Genomic DNA, 18,390 nt, shown 5'->3' with positions numbered 1-18,390 from the left:
TAATATCTAATAAGGAGGAAAACGTATCAAACATAAGAAAGATATTTCCATTCAAAATTCAAAACCTTGGTTTTGCAGAAGAGACTCATTCAACTTGGCTTTCTCATCCATCTTCTCCAGTTCTTCGGTGAGCTGAGAAACAACCAACACAAACATGGTAAAATTATCCAATCCAAACTTTTTCCAAAAGATAGAATTTCCACAAAACATTACTACAAAAAAATAAAATAAAAGAGAAGAGACGACTGAGATCAACCAATTCTAATGATAACTTGAATCATTGACGTACTATGGTGTTATATCTAAAATTGGACAGTTTTTTGAAACAAAGTGGAGATAACACAAATTTAAAATAAATGGATAACAGTATTATCATCTTAAAATTTCAAGTTTATAATAGATACTGAAGCCTAGAATCAGAAGAAGAATGACATTGGTACGTACCCAATGGCTCATTATTAGAAAGTTGCCAAATATTTTATTAATACAGGTGGGAATAATAAGTTGTTGGAACAACATACAGATTGACTTTTAGATGACAAAGTCAAAACAAAAGTGGTGTTCTCTAATAGATGGTTGTGGCCGATAATTAGGCCATCCACCAAATAGACCAGTATAGCTCATTGATTTGGGGGCTTCTGCACCATCCACAACTATCCTTTTCTCATCAACGTCATGCTTGCAAATGTCTGATTTTCAATTTTTCATTAGATTTCTCTTAATTGGCTATCTTCTACAATAATTTTAAGTAAAAGCGGGAAAGGAGACAAAGAAGTTCTTAAATACATACAGAATAGAAACCTGGGAAGAACCTTCAACCAACCATAGTTGCCGATGGAGCTCGTAAGAGAATAGCAATAAGCAGACTGTTGAGAAAATAATTAAATGTGATTATTATTTGCATACTGATAAAAGGGCTTATGACTATTCGTAGAGGACCTCAATACAAATCATACCGTTGAGAGTTTCTTTGTGGAGAAAGAGTTTTGGTGAATGAAGAGTTTTGGGGTTTTTTGTTTTAGGCTGAACTTTTTGAAGTCGAAGGGGGGTTTTTTTTTTGAATCAATTTTGCTATTTTTATTATTCGTAGATATATCACGAATCTTTTTTTTAAATTGCGTGTAATTATTTTCTCATAATTTTATGGATCTCGAAAACATATAACCAATCTGGAACAAATCCAATGTCTGGTATAAATTTTAGTAAGGACTGATTTATAAATAATCAAAATACTGTCCTGATTTTTAATTAACTTTGGGCACCTACTTAAAAATTGTGCTGAGGTGGCCTCCTAAAATCGCAGATGAGCATTTTCGCCCACTGTGCAATAATGGTTTTAGATAATAAATTAGTATATAATTTGCCAACACGGTATTGAAATTTCGTTAAATGCCCACTATTTATCCAAACAGTTTCAAACTCGGAACAAAAACTCATAAACCTACTTCAACAAGTATGCAAACCATGCTGCGCATTGGGGTTTTTTTTTTCTAAAGTCTTAAAGTCTTGAAACCCTTCCCTCGAGTTCGATAGTTAACATGATTTTTTTGGATTCTAATTGTAATTATGTAGAAAAGACTCATCTATTTTTTGTTAATAGGAAATAATTATGTTATTTAAGTGACATTAGAAAGGTTTTTCTAAATTATTAATAAAAGAGAGCTTGTTCTAATATTAGCGAGGGAAATTAGAGATAATTATATAATTTAAGTGATATTAGAGAGGTTTTTCTAAATTATTAATAAATATGAGGTTTGTTCTAATTTTTGTGAAGGAGGTGTTTCTAAATTGAGTAACTATCGACAGTGGAGAGGGGTTTCTAAATACCCAGCTATCATATAGTGTAGAGATCCCAGTTTCAATTTTGACAACATGATCCCTAGTTTAAGTTATTTTTAAAGTAAAAAACATGGATAAATCTTTGACTGAAGAATGAAGATTGAGCCTTCTTTGAACACTCCTTTGAGAATACAAAAACAATTGTTTTGCCGTTAACAATATACGTATAGGTATTGATGTATGCCACCAACAACATGTGTTAGAAATGTACAATATCATGTGGCACATTCCCCTTTCATCTTCTGACCGATAAATATAATATGCCGACACGGTGTTATTGAAATTTCATTAAATGCCAACTGAGAATATTCAAACTCTTTCCTCCATTTTACACAACATGGAACAAAAACTCATAAACCTACTTCAATCATCACTGCACCAAAACCACTTGAAACAAATACACACCCACACATTAATCTCACCCCACTTTTTCTCAAAAAACTGTTAAACCCACCCATCATTAACTACGCGCGCAAAGTCTTTGATCAAGTTCCTGACCCAGACTCATTTCTCTATGTGTCCATGATATCCACCTACTCAAAACTCTACTTAAACCATGAAGCTATGGAAGAAAGTTGGCTTGACTTGTTTTGCATTTCCACCTGTTTTTAAGTCTTGTGCTTTATTCTATATGAACAAGTAGTTTGGTATTTATCGATGGGATCAAGTCTCAATAACGTAGTTCTATATGAAAAAGTAGTTTGGTATTTATATGTGTAGAGTAGAGATTTATTGTAGTTCAAGTAGTTGTAATTGAACATGACTCTTAATTGATGATTATCTCTTTGATACGAAATGAATCTATACATAAATTAATGTACGTAAGTGGCAAGTCATGCGGCTAGGGTTCAGCCCTAGACACATGAGTTAATGGGCATATACATTGATCCATGATATTACAAATTGGGCTTTAGCCCTGTCGATTAAACGAATAAAGTAGAGACCCCTACCAATGGACGTTTGCCACGTAGGTGGGGGTCGAAACACCGCCCCCTCTTTGGCATTTGAACAAAATTCATATGGCAAAGAAGAGAAGAGAAAATCAATGTGGAAAAATATAATGAGAAAAGAATAACCAGAATGAATAACCAGGGGTGGTGTGAATTTAAACGAATAGTTATATGTGAAAATGTAATGTCGATAAATATACGTGAATCAATGTGAACTAAATAATTTCAAACTAATTTATATGAGGATGCAATGTAGTTAATTGAGAGAGGCTGAAGTGAGAATTGAAATAGGTAGCATAAAAAATCGAAAAAGAAATAGATGACAAAAACTGTATCGAAATAATTATGAAATAATAAAATTGACTTGGACTACGCAGGCTAGTAGATGATTCATATAAGGAATAGAAATTAAGAATTAAAGATAATGGCACTAAAGTAGTAATAGGGTAAAAAAGAACTAAAGGAATGAATTGGAGTAAGAAGTGGACTTGGATATGATTAATGAACTCATGTTAGAATTGTAGTATGTATTGGCAAAAGCAAAGAACATGTATATTAGTGGATTAGTGGAACGTAACGTGAACAACAAGAATTTAGAATTATACTTGGTAAAGAGTGAAGAGACAGAGTTTTGCGAAAATATATATTCGAAGTAATAAGCGAGAAAAAAGATAGAAAAAACTAAGTAGTGAAAGATATACAAGGGTGAGTGATATGGTGTGGCAAGTCATCATGCCATGAAAAACTGGAAATCAAGTTTCGAATCGGTGGAAACGTTTATGCAAAGACAACGAAAAGGAAAAGGTTCGTTTCTGAATGATGATGTGTGTGTGTGATGAATGTATTATGAAGTAGTGGGGTGAAAAACTAATTGGTGCATATACTGTTTGTGGGAAGAGTGGAGAGAAGTAATATGGGCGATTTAATTTTATTAAACTAAGAGAATCAAAGGCAAAGAAACTAAGGCTAACTGTTGCCCATATTTAATTTTATAGAGACCCATATATTGGAAGCCCATATTTGGTCCTCAAATTTGAAGATAGAGGCCCATATGAAGGCCTAGTCGATTCGAGCGTGCTTCAACTAGGAGTGTAAAAAAAAACCGTTGACCCATCATCCGGTAGGGTACCCGGTTTTCACCCCGCCATGAAACGCAGACGACCGAAAATAGACCCGCCGCCCGCCGTTTTTTTATCGCGGTTGGGCTATGGGTGTAGGCTCTATGTTCAAACCCGACCCGTCAAGCCGTCCAACCCGCACCGTGTCAAAAGCCGTTGACCCAACCCTGTTGACCAAGACAATTTCAAGACTTAACTCTAATATTTTTGTATTTTGTTTATAATTTTTTTTTTTAACTTTTGTAGAAATTTGATAAATATAAATACAAACTTATGAATTCAATATCAATTTCACATATTCAAGTTTGAACGTTGGGAAAATATCGTAAATTCAAATTCAACTTTTGAATTTTGGAGAAGATAAATCATTCATCCTCAGTATTCATTTTGAATTATTTTAGTTTATATTTTATTGTTTTGTCTGTGATAGATCGCCCCATCTTCATGCCCGTTTTATCACGCTTTATGAAAAATAATCAATTCTACAAAATGGTAAATCACGATAAATAAGTTTCAAATTTACAAATATGGTTTTGGATTCAAATTCAGTTTTTTTTTATTTTTGTTTATTTTTTATTGATTGATTCCATTTTTCTCTCTTTGTGAATTGGAAATATATTACTTGCGAATTAGAAAGTTTTTTTAGTGAAATTGGGTTAAAATGATAATTTTCACCGACCAGGATGACCTACCAAAATCCGCCCCGTAGGTGACGTCTAACGGGCCGGGCGATGAATCTTACGACACTTCAACTGGCCCCTCACCTGGTCGGGGACCACCTGGATTCAGATCCCCTAACCCCGCCCCATCACTATTTTGACCCGCGGTTGACCCACCCCACCCCGTATTACACCCCTAGCTTCAACAGTTCAACCAACCAGATTCAATTACCCGAAGTTTTCGCTCTCTCTCTCAACCTACGTAAAGCGAATTTGTTATTAAATTGGAAGGTATGTTATTTTCCTATTTCGGATGTAAATGGTAGTTCCTATTCGTCTATGATTCTGTTTCTTATAAACGCGCTTTGTGTGGAACTTCTCTTATATAATTTATAGTCCCGCATCCAACTCTTTAAGCCTGCATAATTATTGAAGAAGATGTTCACTTTCAAGAAACATCAAACCCATATTTTTTCTACTTCCAGACCCACTAGTATTAGCGATTTAGATGATGATACATTAGCGGAAATCATATCCAGATCAGGCGGATTAGCTAACATTAAACATATGGTTAGCTCCCAGGTTGTATCAAAACTATGGCACAGAGTAATTTCTCAAGTTTGTTTACCCCAATTAACCACGCTGTCACCTGTATTCGGATTGATTTTCAACACTTCCGTAGGAGAACCTTGGGGTTGTCCATGGAATTTAGCTTGCATAAATACTTTGCATGACAAAAAGAATACGTCTTGTCTCCAAACATGTTTTAATATATTACCTGTCCAACTGCGTTCAAATGATTTATTTGATTGTTCCAATGGATTGCTTCTCTATTACAATTCTTTATCAAGGTTGTACTTCGTCTGTAATCCTTCCACACGGCAGTTCAATGTTTTCCATAAAGCGCCGTGTAACTATGCCCCTAAAGCTAGTTCTCTAATTTCTGATCCACAGTCAGTGTATAAAGTTGTGTACATCGAACGCTCAGCAAAAAAAATGGATATGTTGGTAATGCATGTTTTCTCTCCGACAACTGAGAAGTGGACGAAACATTACTTAACTGTGGAACCTTGTATTAACGGCTCCCTTTGGTCTGTTCGTTATCACTTCTTTGATGGTTCACTTTATACTCTTTCCATCTGTGGTCATTTATTGAAATTCGATCTCCAACTATCATGTTGTCGTGCTATTGAACTTCCTCACGTAGTGGTCGAAGCTGCTTCCATTGGGTGTTTAGGGGTGTCTCAGGGTAGTCTCCATTATTCTTGGAGTGATGGTCAAAGCTCGATGACAATGAGGGTTTGGATGCTCAAAGTTGATGAATGGGTGTTAAAGCGTACCATCTGTCTCCAATACTTTTACAAACATCCACTCTGCAGTAACTTTTCTAGTGCTTCGTGTTTTTCTGTTTTTGGATTTCATCCGACTTCAGATATCCTTTTTGTTGGAAATTTCGGGGGAATATTTTGTTATGATCCGTGCTTGAACAGATTGGAGAGCATTTGTAGATCAGCGCAAGACAAACCTATGTATAGGATTCCGGATTTTGTTTTTCTGTTCTCAGTAAACTTGATTCCTCTGGAGATGTCAAAATGGATTCTTGGTGAATGAAGCCTGCAGTCAGCTGGTAGAGCCAAATCGAAGAATCAACTGGTAGACCCAAAACTGTTTTCCTTCTTTGGTTTTCTTTCTAGCTCTATGTTGTCTTACTTAAAATTCTTATGTTTTACCATTTCCTACTTGCAGTTCATTTTCAGTGATGTGCAATATGATTATGATGTCTCTATTCTACGCTTTCTATTTTAGAATTTTGTTGTTGTTGAAGTTATGATCTCATCATTGTTGCCTTTCATTGTTTGGTTTCTGATGAAAGATTCAAATATTGTTTTTTAAGTTCACATTTTTGTTGCCACAGTCTTTTTATATTTCAATATCTATATTTGAGAGGATTTTGGATTGATTATGGGTATAAGCTTTGTAATAATTGTTTCAATATATGGAAACCTAAACCATTAACTATAATAGATAGTTGAGTAGATTGAGTCACTGAGGGTATAATCAATAAGAAATCACTTTTAGTTGTAAATTCCCAATGAAGGTTTCAGTTGTAACTTGTAAATCCCGCTCCAAAGGAACCACCCAACTACAAGTTTTTAGTTGTAAAAAACCAAAATAAGGTGTTAGTTGTAACTTGTAATTGCCACTCAAAAGGAACAACTCGACCATAGGTGGAAAATGAGAGGTCACCTTATTCGAGGTAGTACTACTTTTCTTACGTTGATCCCTAATGAAAACAGATGGGAACTCTACTTTTGATTACAGATCATTGCCTTCTTGATGATTTGTTGAATAAACATTTCTTATCAGTAAAAGCTTTAGCCGCCAGAATAATATCAATCTAGCCTAGTGTCGTAACTGAGGCCCATATGGCTTTTGAGGAAGGGGAAGATTGTCAGATATCTTGACAGTGTGTTGGTTTCCCACGAAAGGGTTGATCTAAGAAACAAGGAGTGCAACATAGGCCTTTCATGTCAGATGAATTTTTCTCCAGAGCCTAATACCAAATGAGCAGGAGATCTGTAGATCACATGTTGCTAAGGTGGGTTTTGGTGTAAAGTGGAAGGAGTGGTTACATCAAGGCTTTCACATACGCCTTTCTCAAACTCCATAAAAGGCTTCAGTACTCGTGTTCTTAAATGCTGGAGGGTTTTAGTGGAGGTCCTATAATGTTTCCACTGTACGATGGTTGCAGTGAATTTTACATAGAAACTGTAGTAAGTAGAGTCCCTCATCAAGCATTCTGGCAGTCCCAACATATATATTTTGCTAGTGCTAGGATATGTGGACTTAGAAGTTTTGCATAAAATTCACATCCAAATCAGCCTTCATGTCCTTCAGCTGGCTGGGTTTTGTTCACCTTTTCATCTGTACTTGGACTTTATGGTATTTAAGGAGTAAACAATACTGTAATTGAAAAGGTTAACCCAGTCAAATAATGTTTGGATGAATTAGGTTGACTTGTTAGGGTTTGGTGGTATTTTAGAGTAAAGAACTACCGCTATCCTGGGATCTTATGTCATTTGATTATCCTGTATGCGAGCAGGAGGTGCGTGTATGAGATGTCTCAGTCTGACTGTGGTGAGCTAGTGAATGTTAGGATGGGGCTAATGTTGTCGAAGCGGTTGAAGACTTAGTTCCAACTAGGAATGCAGGATTGTTTTTTTTCTACCTTTCTGGTAAAGAATGATGATAATAGTTAACAAGTTCTTGAATCATGAGTGACAATGTTGATGCCCTCATTCTACATCAGTGGCGTTTGTTGCTATGTAGCTGAGGATGCCTCTGGGCTATTAATGTCAAGAAGTGGAAGTGAATGAGAGCAGGTCAAGAAAGAAGGTTATGGCAGACTGAACCAAACTATTGGAGTTTTATATATATTGTTCTCCAATCTGAATTGGAGTTTAAAATAGTTTTAAGAGTTCAGGAATATTTTATCTCATATCACTGTTTATTTCTTGGAACTTGTCTGTTATTCGTTCTGAGATCTTTGGTCCTCTAATAAATTAGCTATAATTCCATATTCTCTGTTCATACACCATCTAGTGATTCAGATTTTAGACTTGAGGAATCAACGTACTCCTTGTTATGAAGTGAATACTCTATTACTCTGTATGCATGCCTGTTATATTTGATGGATGAGCAAAATGTTCTTCAGGGGCTGATATTGTGGAATGTGATCTTGTCTGTGTTTCCATTTTCAGTTGAACCATAATGGTTAAAATTGGTTTTTGCCGTTCTGTAGTAGGCCTTCTCATCTTACATGATCAGTTATGCTTTTAAAGAAATATAACAAGAAAACATAAACAAAAACCAATTATGTTCGAAAGAAGGGAAGGAGAAAAATTATGTGGACTTTGAGTGCTATTTTCCTTGATGGAAAAACTTTACTTTTGCATGAAGTTGTTTTTTGTTGATTTGCTTAAGTTTGCGGGTGGTGGTTTAATTAAGCTCCTTCTCATGCAGGAAAGGACAGGTTTTCAGTAGACTGAGTATATGTGGGGACTTGCCTATGCAAAGACGTGGTGGATAGTTGGTTAGCTTGGCTATTAAATTGTGAAATTCCCATAATTCTCTGGAATTAAGGGTGCTTTGATTTGTAGAATTGTTCTAGGCTCCTAGCAATCTATCCACCGCAACTTAGGGGTTCCCTTGGGCTGGAATTTACATTATTAGCGAGAACTGTACTTTAAGTGTTATTTAACAGTGGGATGATATTTTCTCTTTTGCAAGTGGCTTAAACAATCTTTGTAACTCTTTCTTTCGATAGAATAATATGAAAACTTTGAATTATCTAAACTCCTCCCAGCCTCACTCTTGTAGCTGTTGCTTCGAGTATGAAATGTTGTAACTTGGTACTTTGTCCTTGAGTATGAAAATACACTGCTCAAAAGTTTAGGGGTTCCGGGAAGAGATAATACATACGAGCTGAGCAACGCACCTGTTACTTCAGATTCCATTTCAATTCAAATCAACACCAACGAAGTTTTCCCCCCAAAGTCTTTCCCAAATTTTGATCTTCACACCTGTTCTTAGGGATGTCCATCTTGCCCGAAACCCGAACAAAAAACCCGCACCGGACCCTACCCGAACCCGACAGAACCCGAACCCGAATCCAGACCGAAATACATAGGGTAGGGTTTGGTCATACTCTCTAAACCCGAACCAACCCAAGCCCGACCCGATAATTTAGCCTGTAACCCGTTAAAAAGGCTAAAAAACCCAAAACCGAACCCGGACTAAAACCGAACCCCAAATCCGGTCTCAATTGCATACTACTAAATTCATATAAAAGAATGAGTTAGATAAATATTTGGATTATGATCTCATTCATGTTTACAATGATGAGTTATTTAATATATTGGATTATGGAAAAATTTATGTCGACATTTCCAATTTTTTCAGTAATTACACGTGATCATTATCAATAGTTCCTTCCGAGTCCATCTATTTTTAAAGCATATGAAAGAATTATGTCCAAGTATAGATAAAAATTACTTCCAAGTTCATTAGAAGTTTTATTTTGTTTGAAGGATTGGTGGATAGCCGAAGAAGGAATAAAATGTTGATATATATTTCAAATAAGGTTTCCTATTGTCTTCTTTTTTCATTTATACCGGGTTTTATCTTACCCGAAACCCGAACCCGAACCCGAGCCCGATGGGTACCCGAAATATAGGGTTAGGGTAGGGTTTGGTCACACTTCTCAACAAAATACCCGACTCCGAACCCGACCCGCTGAAAACCGGTCCGGGTTCGGGTAATCCGATACCCGTTCAAAACCCGAAAAGTCGGGTTCGGGCCGTGTCGGGTACCCGTTTGGACATCCCTACCTGTTCTCCCTTTTAACCTCTTCACTCTCGTTCTTTCACGAGTCTACCAAAACCAGCTTTTACCGTTTTTTTTTGGGAATGTATGCTACTTTCCTATTTCTGATGTAACTAGATTTTGGACCCGGGCATACGCCCGAGATCTATTAAATATTTTGTGTGTTGAAAGGGCTTTACAAAATGTCTTACACAAATTTTCGAATCAGAATATATTTTTATTGAAAATAAACCGAAATACGTTAATGAGTAGCGATTATGATGCATAAGTATTTAGAAACTAAGAGATTAAATTGAGATAGCCTCTTCACTTTGTGGTTTAGGATATTAATCCAAAATTTTCAAATAGAATTATCTTAAACTCGATCTAGCTTGTATAATACTTTTCTTAGATTTATGGTGATTTAGCGGCAAATTTTCGAATCAGAATATATTTTTATTGAAAATAAACCGAAATACGTTAATGAGTAGCGATTATGGTGCATAAGTACTTGGAAACTAAGGGATCAAATTGAGATAGCCTCTTCACTTTGTGGTTTAGGATATTAATCCATAATTTTTAAATAGAATTATCTTAAATTCGATCTAGCTTGTATAATAGTTTTCTTAGATTTATGGTGATTTAGCGGCAAATTTTTGAATCAGAATATATTTTTATTGAAAATAAACCGAAATACGTTAATGAGTAGCGATTATGGTATATAAGTACTTGGAAACTAAGGGATCAAATTGAGATAGCCTCTTCACTTTGTGGTTTAGGATATTAATCCATAATTTTCAAATAGAATTATCATAAACTCGATCTAGCTTATATAATAGTTTTCTTAGATTTATGGTGATTAGCGGCAAATTTTCGAATCAGAATATATTTTTATTGAAAATAAATCGAAATACGTTAATGAGTAGCGATTATGGTGCATAAGTACTTGGAAACTAAGGGATCAAATTGAGATAGCCTCTTCACTTTGTGGTTTAGGATATTAATCCATAATTTTCAAATAGAATTATCTTAAACTCGATCTAGCTTGTATAATAGTTTTCTTATATTTATGGTGATTTAGCGGCAAATTTTCGAATCAGAATATATTTTTATTGAAAATAAACCGAAATACGTTAATGAGTAGCGATTATGGTACATAAGTACTTGGAAACTAAGGGATCAAATTGAGATAGCCTCTTCACTTTGTGGTTTAGGATATTAATCCATAATTTTCAAATAGAATTATCTTAAACTCGATCTAGCTTGTATAATAGTTTTCTTAGATTTATGGTGATTAGCGGCAAATTTTCGAATCAGAATATATTTTTATTGAAAATAAACCGAAATACGTTAATGAGTAGCGATTATGGTGCATAAGTACTTGGAAACTAAGGGATCAAATTGAGATAGCCTCTTCACTTTATGGTTTAGGATATTAATCCATAATTTTCAAATAGAATTATCTTAAACTCGATCTAGCTTGTATAATAGTTTTCTTAGATTTATGGTGATTTAGCGGCAAATTTTCGAATCAGAATATATTTTTATTGAAAATAAACCGAAATACGTTAATGAGTAGCGATTATGGTGCATAAGTACTTGAAAACTAAGGGATCAAATTGAGATAACCTCTTCATTTTGTGGTTTAGGATATTAATCCATAATTTTCAAATAAAATTATCTTAAACTCGATCTAGCTTGTATAATAATTTTCTTAGATTTATGGTGATTTAGCAGCAAATTTTCGAATCAGAATATATTTTTATTAAAAATAAACCGAAATACGTTAATGAGTAGCGATTATGGTGCATAAGTACTTGAAAACTAAAGGATCAAATTGAGATAACCTCTTCATTTTGTGGTTTAGGATATTAATTTATAATTTTCAAATAAAATTATCTTAAACTCGATCTAGCTTGTATAATAGTTTTTTTAGATTTATGGTGATTTAGCTGCAAATTTTTGAATCAGAATATATTTTTATTGAAAATAAACCGATCGAAATACGTTAATGAGTAGCGATTATAGTGCATAAGTACTTTGAAACTAAGAGATCAAATTGAGATAGCCTCTTCACTTTGTGGTTTAGGATATTAATCCGTAATTTTCAAATAGAATTATCTTAAACTCGATCTAGCTTGTATAATATTTTTCTTATATTTATGGTAATTTAGCGGCAAATTTTCGAATTAGAATATATTTTTATTGAAAATAAACCGAAAGACGTTAATGAGCAACGATTATGGTGTATAAGTACTTAGAAACTAAGGGATCAAATTGAGATAGTCTATTCACTTTTTGGTTTAGGATATTAATCTGTAATTTTCAAATAAAATTATCTTAAACTTTATCTAGCTTGTATAATAGTTTTATTAGATTTAGGGTGATTTAGCGGTAAATCATCACCGCTCAGCTTACGTACTAATGTGTACAAATCACTAAAACAGATGGATTGTTTCCATATCATCAAAGAATACACTACTCCCACTTGAAAAGATTTATCACATGAACGTGTCCTACGAACGGGTGCCGTTATATTAAATTATTCTAAAAAATATTAACAACTATGCATAGCTATGAGATATGAAAATTATATTAATTACTCATTTAAATTTCTTGCACCACTCTCTATAAAAAGGAAGCATCAAACCTTGATAAAACTCATCGACTTCTTTTTATTGTTAGGTTTAACAATAGAAGTTTGATTGAAGTTTTGTGAGAATGCCCAATGTAGCGAAGATAATATTGAAGCTACTTGAATAGCAATGCATTTCCAATCACAATAAAAGAATTATGATGAACACTACTTAAAATGTAAAACTATATTTGTCGAGACATTTATTCCCCCTCATATAATACAAATATGTTTTTGGGTTATTAGTTCAATGCATTTGCATCAAGTTTCTGATTTTCTATTAATTATTCTTTGATGTTAGTTTAATGTAGTACGTTGCATCCAGTTTCCAAATTATCATTAATTATTCTTTGAGGTTAGTTCAATGCAGTTGCATAAAGTTTCCGATTTTCCATTAATTATTATTTGAGATTAGTTCAGTGCAATTGCATCCACTTTATGATTTCCTGTTAGTTATTCATTAAAGTTAATTCAGTACAGTTGCATCCAATTTTCGATGTTTCGTTAATTAGTATTTGAGATTAGTTCATTGTATTTGCATTCAGGTTCCAATCTCCTATTAATTACTCTTTGAGGTTAGTTCAATACATCTGCATTTAGTTTTTGATTTCCCGTTAATTGTTTTTCTAGGTTAGTTCGATAGTTTACAATTTCTATACAGTTTGCATACATGTAAGAGTCTAATTTTATAAGAAAAAATTGTCGTTTAGTACCATGAACTTTGCTGGTTTTATCAATTTGGGCCAATAAATTTTTTTTTGAGCAACTTGGGCCATGACCTTTCTTTTTTGTATCAGTTTGGGCCACCGGTGTATTTCCGTTAGAAAATTTGCCTATGTGTACAAACGTCTGTTATGTGTGCTGGACTTACCCATGGACCCAATGGGCCCAAATCCGCTACATAAAAAGACTGAAATGGTTTATTTTTTTCTAACAAACTTAAGCCCAAAGGAAACTTAAGTTTAAGAAGTCGTATGCCCAAACTAAATAGTGATGATGTCATCATGCATCATCTCATCTTCTTCGTATATGAGCACGCACAGATCATCAGTAATGGGTTTTGAGCCATAACCCGAAAACAAATACCAAGGATCATCATCGATCAAAACCCACCAAAAGGTGAAATCATCACTATTATCATTGAAGATACTTACCCTTCCCGCACCGGTCTGATTTTTTAACCCGAGCTACCGCGAGATTGTTTGTGGAAAATGGAGCTTTTGTTGTGATAGCTGATGTTCAAGATGAGTTGGGTCATCAAGTTGTGGAATCCATAGGTGCTGAAAAGGCTAGTTATCGGCATTGTGATGTGAGAGATGAGAAACAGGTTGAAGAAATAGTAGCTTATACGTTGGACAAGTATGGAGGTTTGGATATTATGTTTAGTAATGCTGGTGTTATAGGTGCTATACATGGGATTCTGGAGTTAGACATGGAAGCATTTGATAATACCATGGCTATTAATGTACGTGGTGTGGCAGTAACAATGAAGTATGCAGTTCGTGCTATGGTGGCAAAACAGATTCGTGGTTGGATCATTTGCACTGCTAGTGTTGCGGCGTGTATAGGAGGCTCAGGTCCACATGCTTACACCACGTTGAAGCATGTAGTTGTGGGCTTGGTCCAATCTGTTTGTAGTGAATTAGGAGAGTATGGGATCAGAGTCAACTCCATTTCACCTTTTGGTGTTGCTACACCTCTGGCTTGTTGTCTTGAGGTTGAGCAGTTTCCCTGATGAAGAAGAAAAGAACTCGACCTCTTATTTGCATCTGATTACATTGCTAATTGTTTGTTTGCATTTGATTACAAAAAGCCCCTGCAACTCAAAGTAATAACAGTCCTAACGGATTTCTGTCTGAATTTAGGGAAACACTTTGAAATTTCGGTGAAATTTCTGTGAAATTTCAGGTTTGAAACACTTTGAAATTTCAATGCCACGTCACCGGTGATTAGGTGTGCACTTCAACGGTGACACATGAGCATTTGGTCAGACACATATACATCTGGCACGCCACATAAGCATGTGAAGTAACGGAATGGTAACGGTGGCCCAAACTGATACAAAAAAGAAAGGTCATGGTCCAATTTGTTAAAAAAAAAAAAAAAGTTTTTGGCCCAAATTGATAAAATCAGCAAAGTTCATGGTACTAAATGGTCATTTTTTATTTTTATAAACTCAATCACTTTAGTTTTTGGTTCCTAATTACTCGTAATTACTCATGTGAGAAGGCTAAAAAAGCGGACATTTATGCTTTGAGGTCAGTGCGATGCAGTTACATCCGACTTCAGATTTCCAGTTAACTATTTTTTGAGGTTATTTCAATGCATTTGCATCTAATTTCTGATTTCCCGTTAGTTAATATCTTATTTTAGTTTAATGCAGTTGCATCCAATTTTTGGTTTTCCTTTAATTATTCTTTGAGGTTAATTTAATGCAGTTGCATTCAATTTCCGATTTTATGTTAATTGTTCTTTGAGGTTAGTTCAATGCATTTGCATCAAGTTTTTGATTTCCTGTTAATTATTTTTTGAGGTTAGTTCAATGCAGTTACATCAAATTTATAATTTCCAGTTAATTATTCATTTAGGTTAGTTCAGTGCAGTTTCATCCATTTTTCAATGTTTCGTTAATTAGTCATTGAGATTAGTTCAATGCATTTGGATCCAGTTTCCTATATCTCTTTAATAACTCTTTAAGGTTAGTTCAATACATCTGCATATAGTTTATGATTATTTATGCTTTGAGATTAGTTCGATGCAATTATTATATCCGGTTTCTGATTTCCCGTTAATTATTCTTTGAGATTATTTCAATACATTTGCATTTAGTTTCCGATTTCCCACCAATTATTCTATGAGGTTAGTTCAATGCAGTTGCATTCGGTTTTTGATTTTCTGTTAATTATTTTTTGAGTTTAGTTCAATACATTTGCATCCAGTTTCCGGTTTTCCATTAATTATTATATGAGGTTTGTTTGATGTATTTGCATACTGTTTCCGATTTTCTGTTAAATATTTTTTAAGGATTTGCATTCAATTTCTAATTTCCCGTTAGTTATTATCTAACATTAGTTTAATGCAATTGTACCCAGTTTCCGATTTCTAGTTAATTACTTTTTTGAGTTTAGTTTATTACATTTGCATAAAGTTTCCGATTTCATGTTAATTACTCTTTGAGCTCAGTTATGTATTTGAATCCAGTTTCTAGTTTCCAATTTCCTTTTAATTATCCAATGTGGTGTGTAATACCAACTTCTACTGATCCATTTGTAGTGTCCTTACAAGCATGACATAAAAAGTAAATTATGCTTGATTTACTATGTCGGATCATCGAAGATTATCTAGTTCCCGATTTCCCATTAATTATATTTTAAATTATGTATGACTCACTATGTGGAATCTTCAAAGATTATCTATGAACGGGTGTTGCTATATTAATTATTCTGAAAAAATATTTGCAAATATGCATAACAATTATATATTAATATTATATTGATCACTCAACCAAATTTTTTATAACGTGAAAACCTCACTCTCCATTAAAAAAAAAGAACTCACCTTTGATAAAACCCTTCAACTTTATTTTGTTGTTTAACAATAGAAGTTTGATTTAAGTTTTGTGAAATTGCCTAATAAGGTGAAGTTCATATATATTGTGTTGGGGTTTATACCAATACCAATCGATTCCCCCACTACACAGATAGCTCGTATGAACACAATTCAACTCCAGACAAATTCTAAATATCAACTACAACCTATACTAACATGCCCAACTCGCTAAACAACTATCAACAACAAATAATAATGTAAAGCAGAATTAAACGCATACCACAACACAAAGATATATCGTGGTTCGGCCAATGATGCCTACTTCCATAAGAGCTAGTTCTTTATAAAGTGGAAAAGAAGATAACAATCTCTCCTTTCAGTCTCTCACCTTACTAGATCACTCTTATCTCTTTAGAGGGTTGTATCTCTGTAAATGTTATCTCTCAATCTTGATTGCTTTCAAGATTGGGTTTCTCTCTTTTGTTCTTTGGTTAAGTTTTCCAAAACCTTGATTTTGTTTTTATAGCAAAAAACAAATTTCGCGGTTACTGTAGCGAAGCCCACGAAAATAGACTTGAGCGAATTGACAAGACAAGACCAAGTAGAGGCGAGAGGGCGCTTCACTCTACTCGAAGTCCATCAAGGCACGAGTGCAGGTCGCGCTCCGAGAAGTCAATCAAGGCACGAGTGCAGGGTGCGCTCACTCTACTAGAAGTCCATCAAGGCACGAGTGCATCTGTCAGTAATGAAAGCATGTGTGGGTCTACGACGGTTGATTGCTTTATACCACTGCTTGTGGATTGAAAAATATCACATAGCATGGCACTCAGAAGTATTTTTACCTGTAAATGTTAAAGTTGATATGAAAAAAAAGGAGAGTTGAAGAAATCAAGGTATATACCGTCTACAGTACTTGTGAGGTTATCCATCAATCTTATTAGGTGCTGATTTTCCTTATTCATGGATTTCATTCCCCCAATTTTTACTATATGTATACATATTCTTCCTTGCCCTATACTTCGTCCAGTGCTCACTATATTAACATGAAAATTGAACTTCCTAATAGAACGCGTCAAATATAAAATAACTTAGTATTCGGGCTGACCCTTCTTTAGAGCCTTGTGCTGACCTTCACTTTTCTTATATCAAATGACGTTCAGTCTGCCTACACATTTTATGAGAAAATTTATATAAGGTAAATTTTCCTCAAGGTTCATGGACCATTCCATGTAAAACATGGTCTTAGAAAATGTTTATTTATAGAAAATGGTGTGTCCTTCACTCCTTGTTATTAAGACTATATCAATGACGATTGGAGGTAAATCTTAGAGAAAGCAAGTCACAGTATACCTCATGAGAGAAAAAGTACCACACTTTAGTGTGGTGTTCTGACACATCACCATGTATATAAAGATGTCGATTCACGGTTAAGAAATTTGCCTCGATATCAATAAACCCAAAGATCAATCCTCCTCCTCAATGCTCTTGTTTGCGAAGTCTTCCCTCTTAGAGAAATAGGAAAGTTATATTTTGCTTTGTGAGGAAACCTATGAAAAGCTCTTGAGTATACTATTGAAGAATGTAAAGCATATGCAGGCGGATATCCAACTATAAAGCAAAACGAGAACATAGATCCATGAAAATACATCTTGATTATATTAGAAAGATCGGACTCACGAGGAGGAGTTATGCTCAATGCAAACAGACCTGCTTGGTTCATTGAATGGTGATCGTAATTCGGTGCGCGGTATAATGCCGCCAAGCATCGCATGATTCTCCTAAAGTAAGAACCGTGGGGTGCTTCCCAAAGTAAAATTGGATCTTTGACTCAATCCCATAAACACCATGTCCCCAATAAATCGTATCATGACTATCATCACATTTCCCGTTAAACTTTGCAATGAAAGATTCATAATAGAGATGTGAAAAAAAAACTTGCCTTGCTCAAATAGGAAGTGTTTCTTGAGATATGGTATTAGTGTATTACTCATTCAGTAACTGCAACTGGTAATGAGTAAAACTCAATTTGTGAGACTTCGAATGTAGTCATACCGGACACTAAGCGGATCACAATAAATAAATGCATGGCTGGATGAAGAAATGTGGGTAGCACATTGTAGATTGTTTCAAAGCAACATAATGAACAACCTAGTTAGAGATTGTGACGGCCTACTTGGCTGATCAACACATACCAAATTTAGGGTTTTTTTTGGATGATTGTTTCAATTTCTCAGCCATCCAATGAAGAGCTGAACAATGTGGGCAACAAACATCCA

General features: G+C 34.6%; 1 protein-coding gene, 2 long non-coding RNA genes and 1 pseudogene across 3 annotated transcripts; 2 read left to right on the top strand and 2 right to left on the bottom strand.

The window, feature by feature from the left end:
* Positions 1-16: 16 nt before the first annotated feature.
* LOC147499611 (uncharacterized) lies at positions 17-1,210 on the bottom strand. The gene is made up of 3 exons (XR_015194494.1): positions 957-1,210; positions 791-866; positions 17-132 (listed from the first exon to the last, which is right to left on the bottom strand). It is a non-coding gene; the product is annotated as an uncharacterized LOC147499611 (long non-coding RNA).
* A 3,562-nt stretch (positions 1,211-4,772) lies between these two features.
* Positions 4,773-9,065, top strand: LOC147499610 (uncharacterized). The gene is made up of 2 exons (XM_086559148.1): positions 4,773-6,219; positions 8,590-9,065. Exon 1 carries the CDS (start codon positions 5,005-5,007, stop codon positions 6,175-6,177), a length of 1,173 nt encoding a protein of 390 aa, XP_086415274.1. The 5' UTR covers positions 4,773-5,004; the 3' UTR covers positions 6,178-6,219; positions 8,590-9,065.
* Positions 9,066-13,569: 4,504 nt separating this feature from the next.
* Positions 13,570-14,300, top strand: LOC147499609 (short-chain dehydrogenase reductase 3b pseudogene; annotated as a pseudogene).
* Positions 14,301-17,035: 2,735 nt separating this feature from the next.
* Positions 17,036-17,518, bottom strand: LOC147499608 (uncharacterized). Its single transcript, XR_015194492.1, has 2 exons — positions 17,465-17,518; positions 17,036-17,279 (listed from the first exon to the last, which is right to left on the bottom strand). It is a non-coding gene; the product is annotated as an uncharacterized LOC147499608 (long non-coding RNA).
* Between the last annotated feature and the right edge of the window lie 872 nt (positions 17,519-18,390).

The sequence above is a fragment of the Coptis chinensis genome, chromosome 5 (genome assembly GCF_015680905.1).
Source record: "Coptis chinensis isolate HL-2020 chromosome 5, ASM1568090v1, whole genome shotgun sequence".
In the NCBI taxonomy this organism is placed as follows: Eukaryota; Viridiplantae; Streptophyta; class Magnoliopsida; order Ranunculales; family Ranunculaceae; genus Coptis; species Coptis chinensis.
This window is presented reverse-complemented; position numbering and strand designations above follow the sequence as displayed.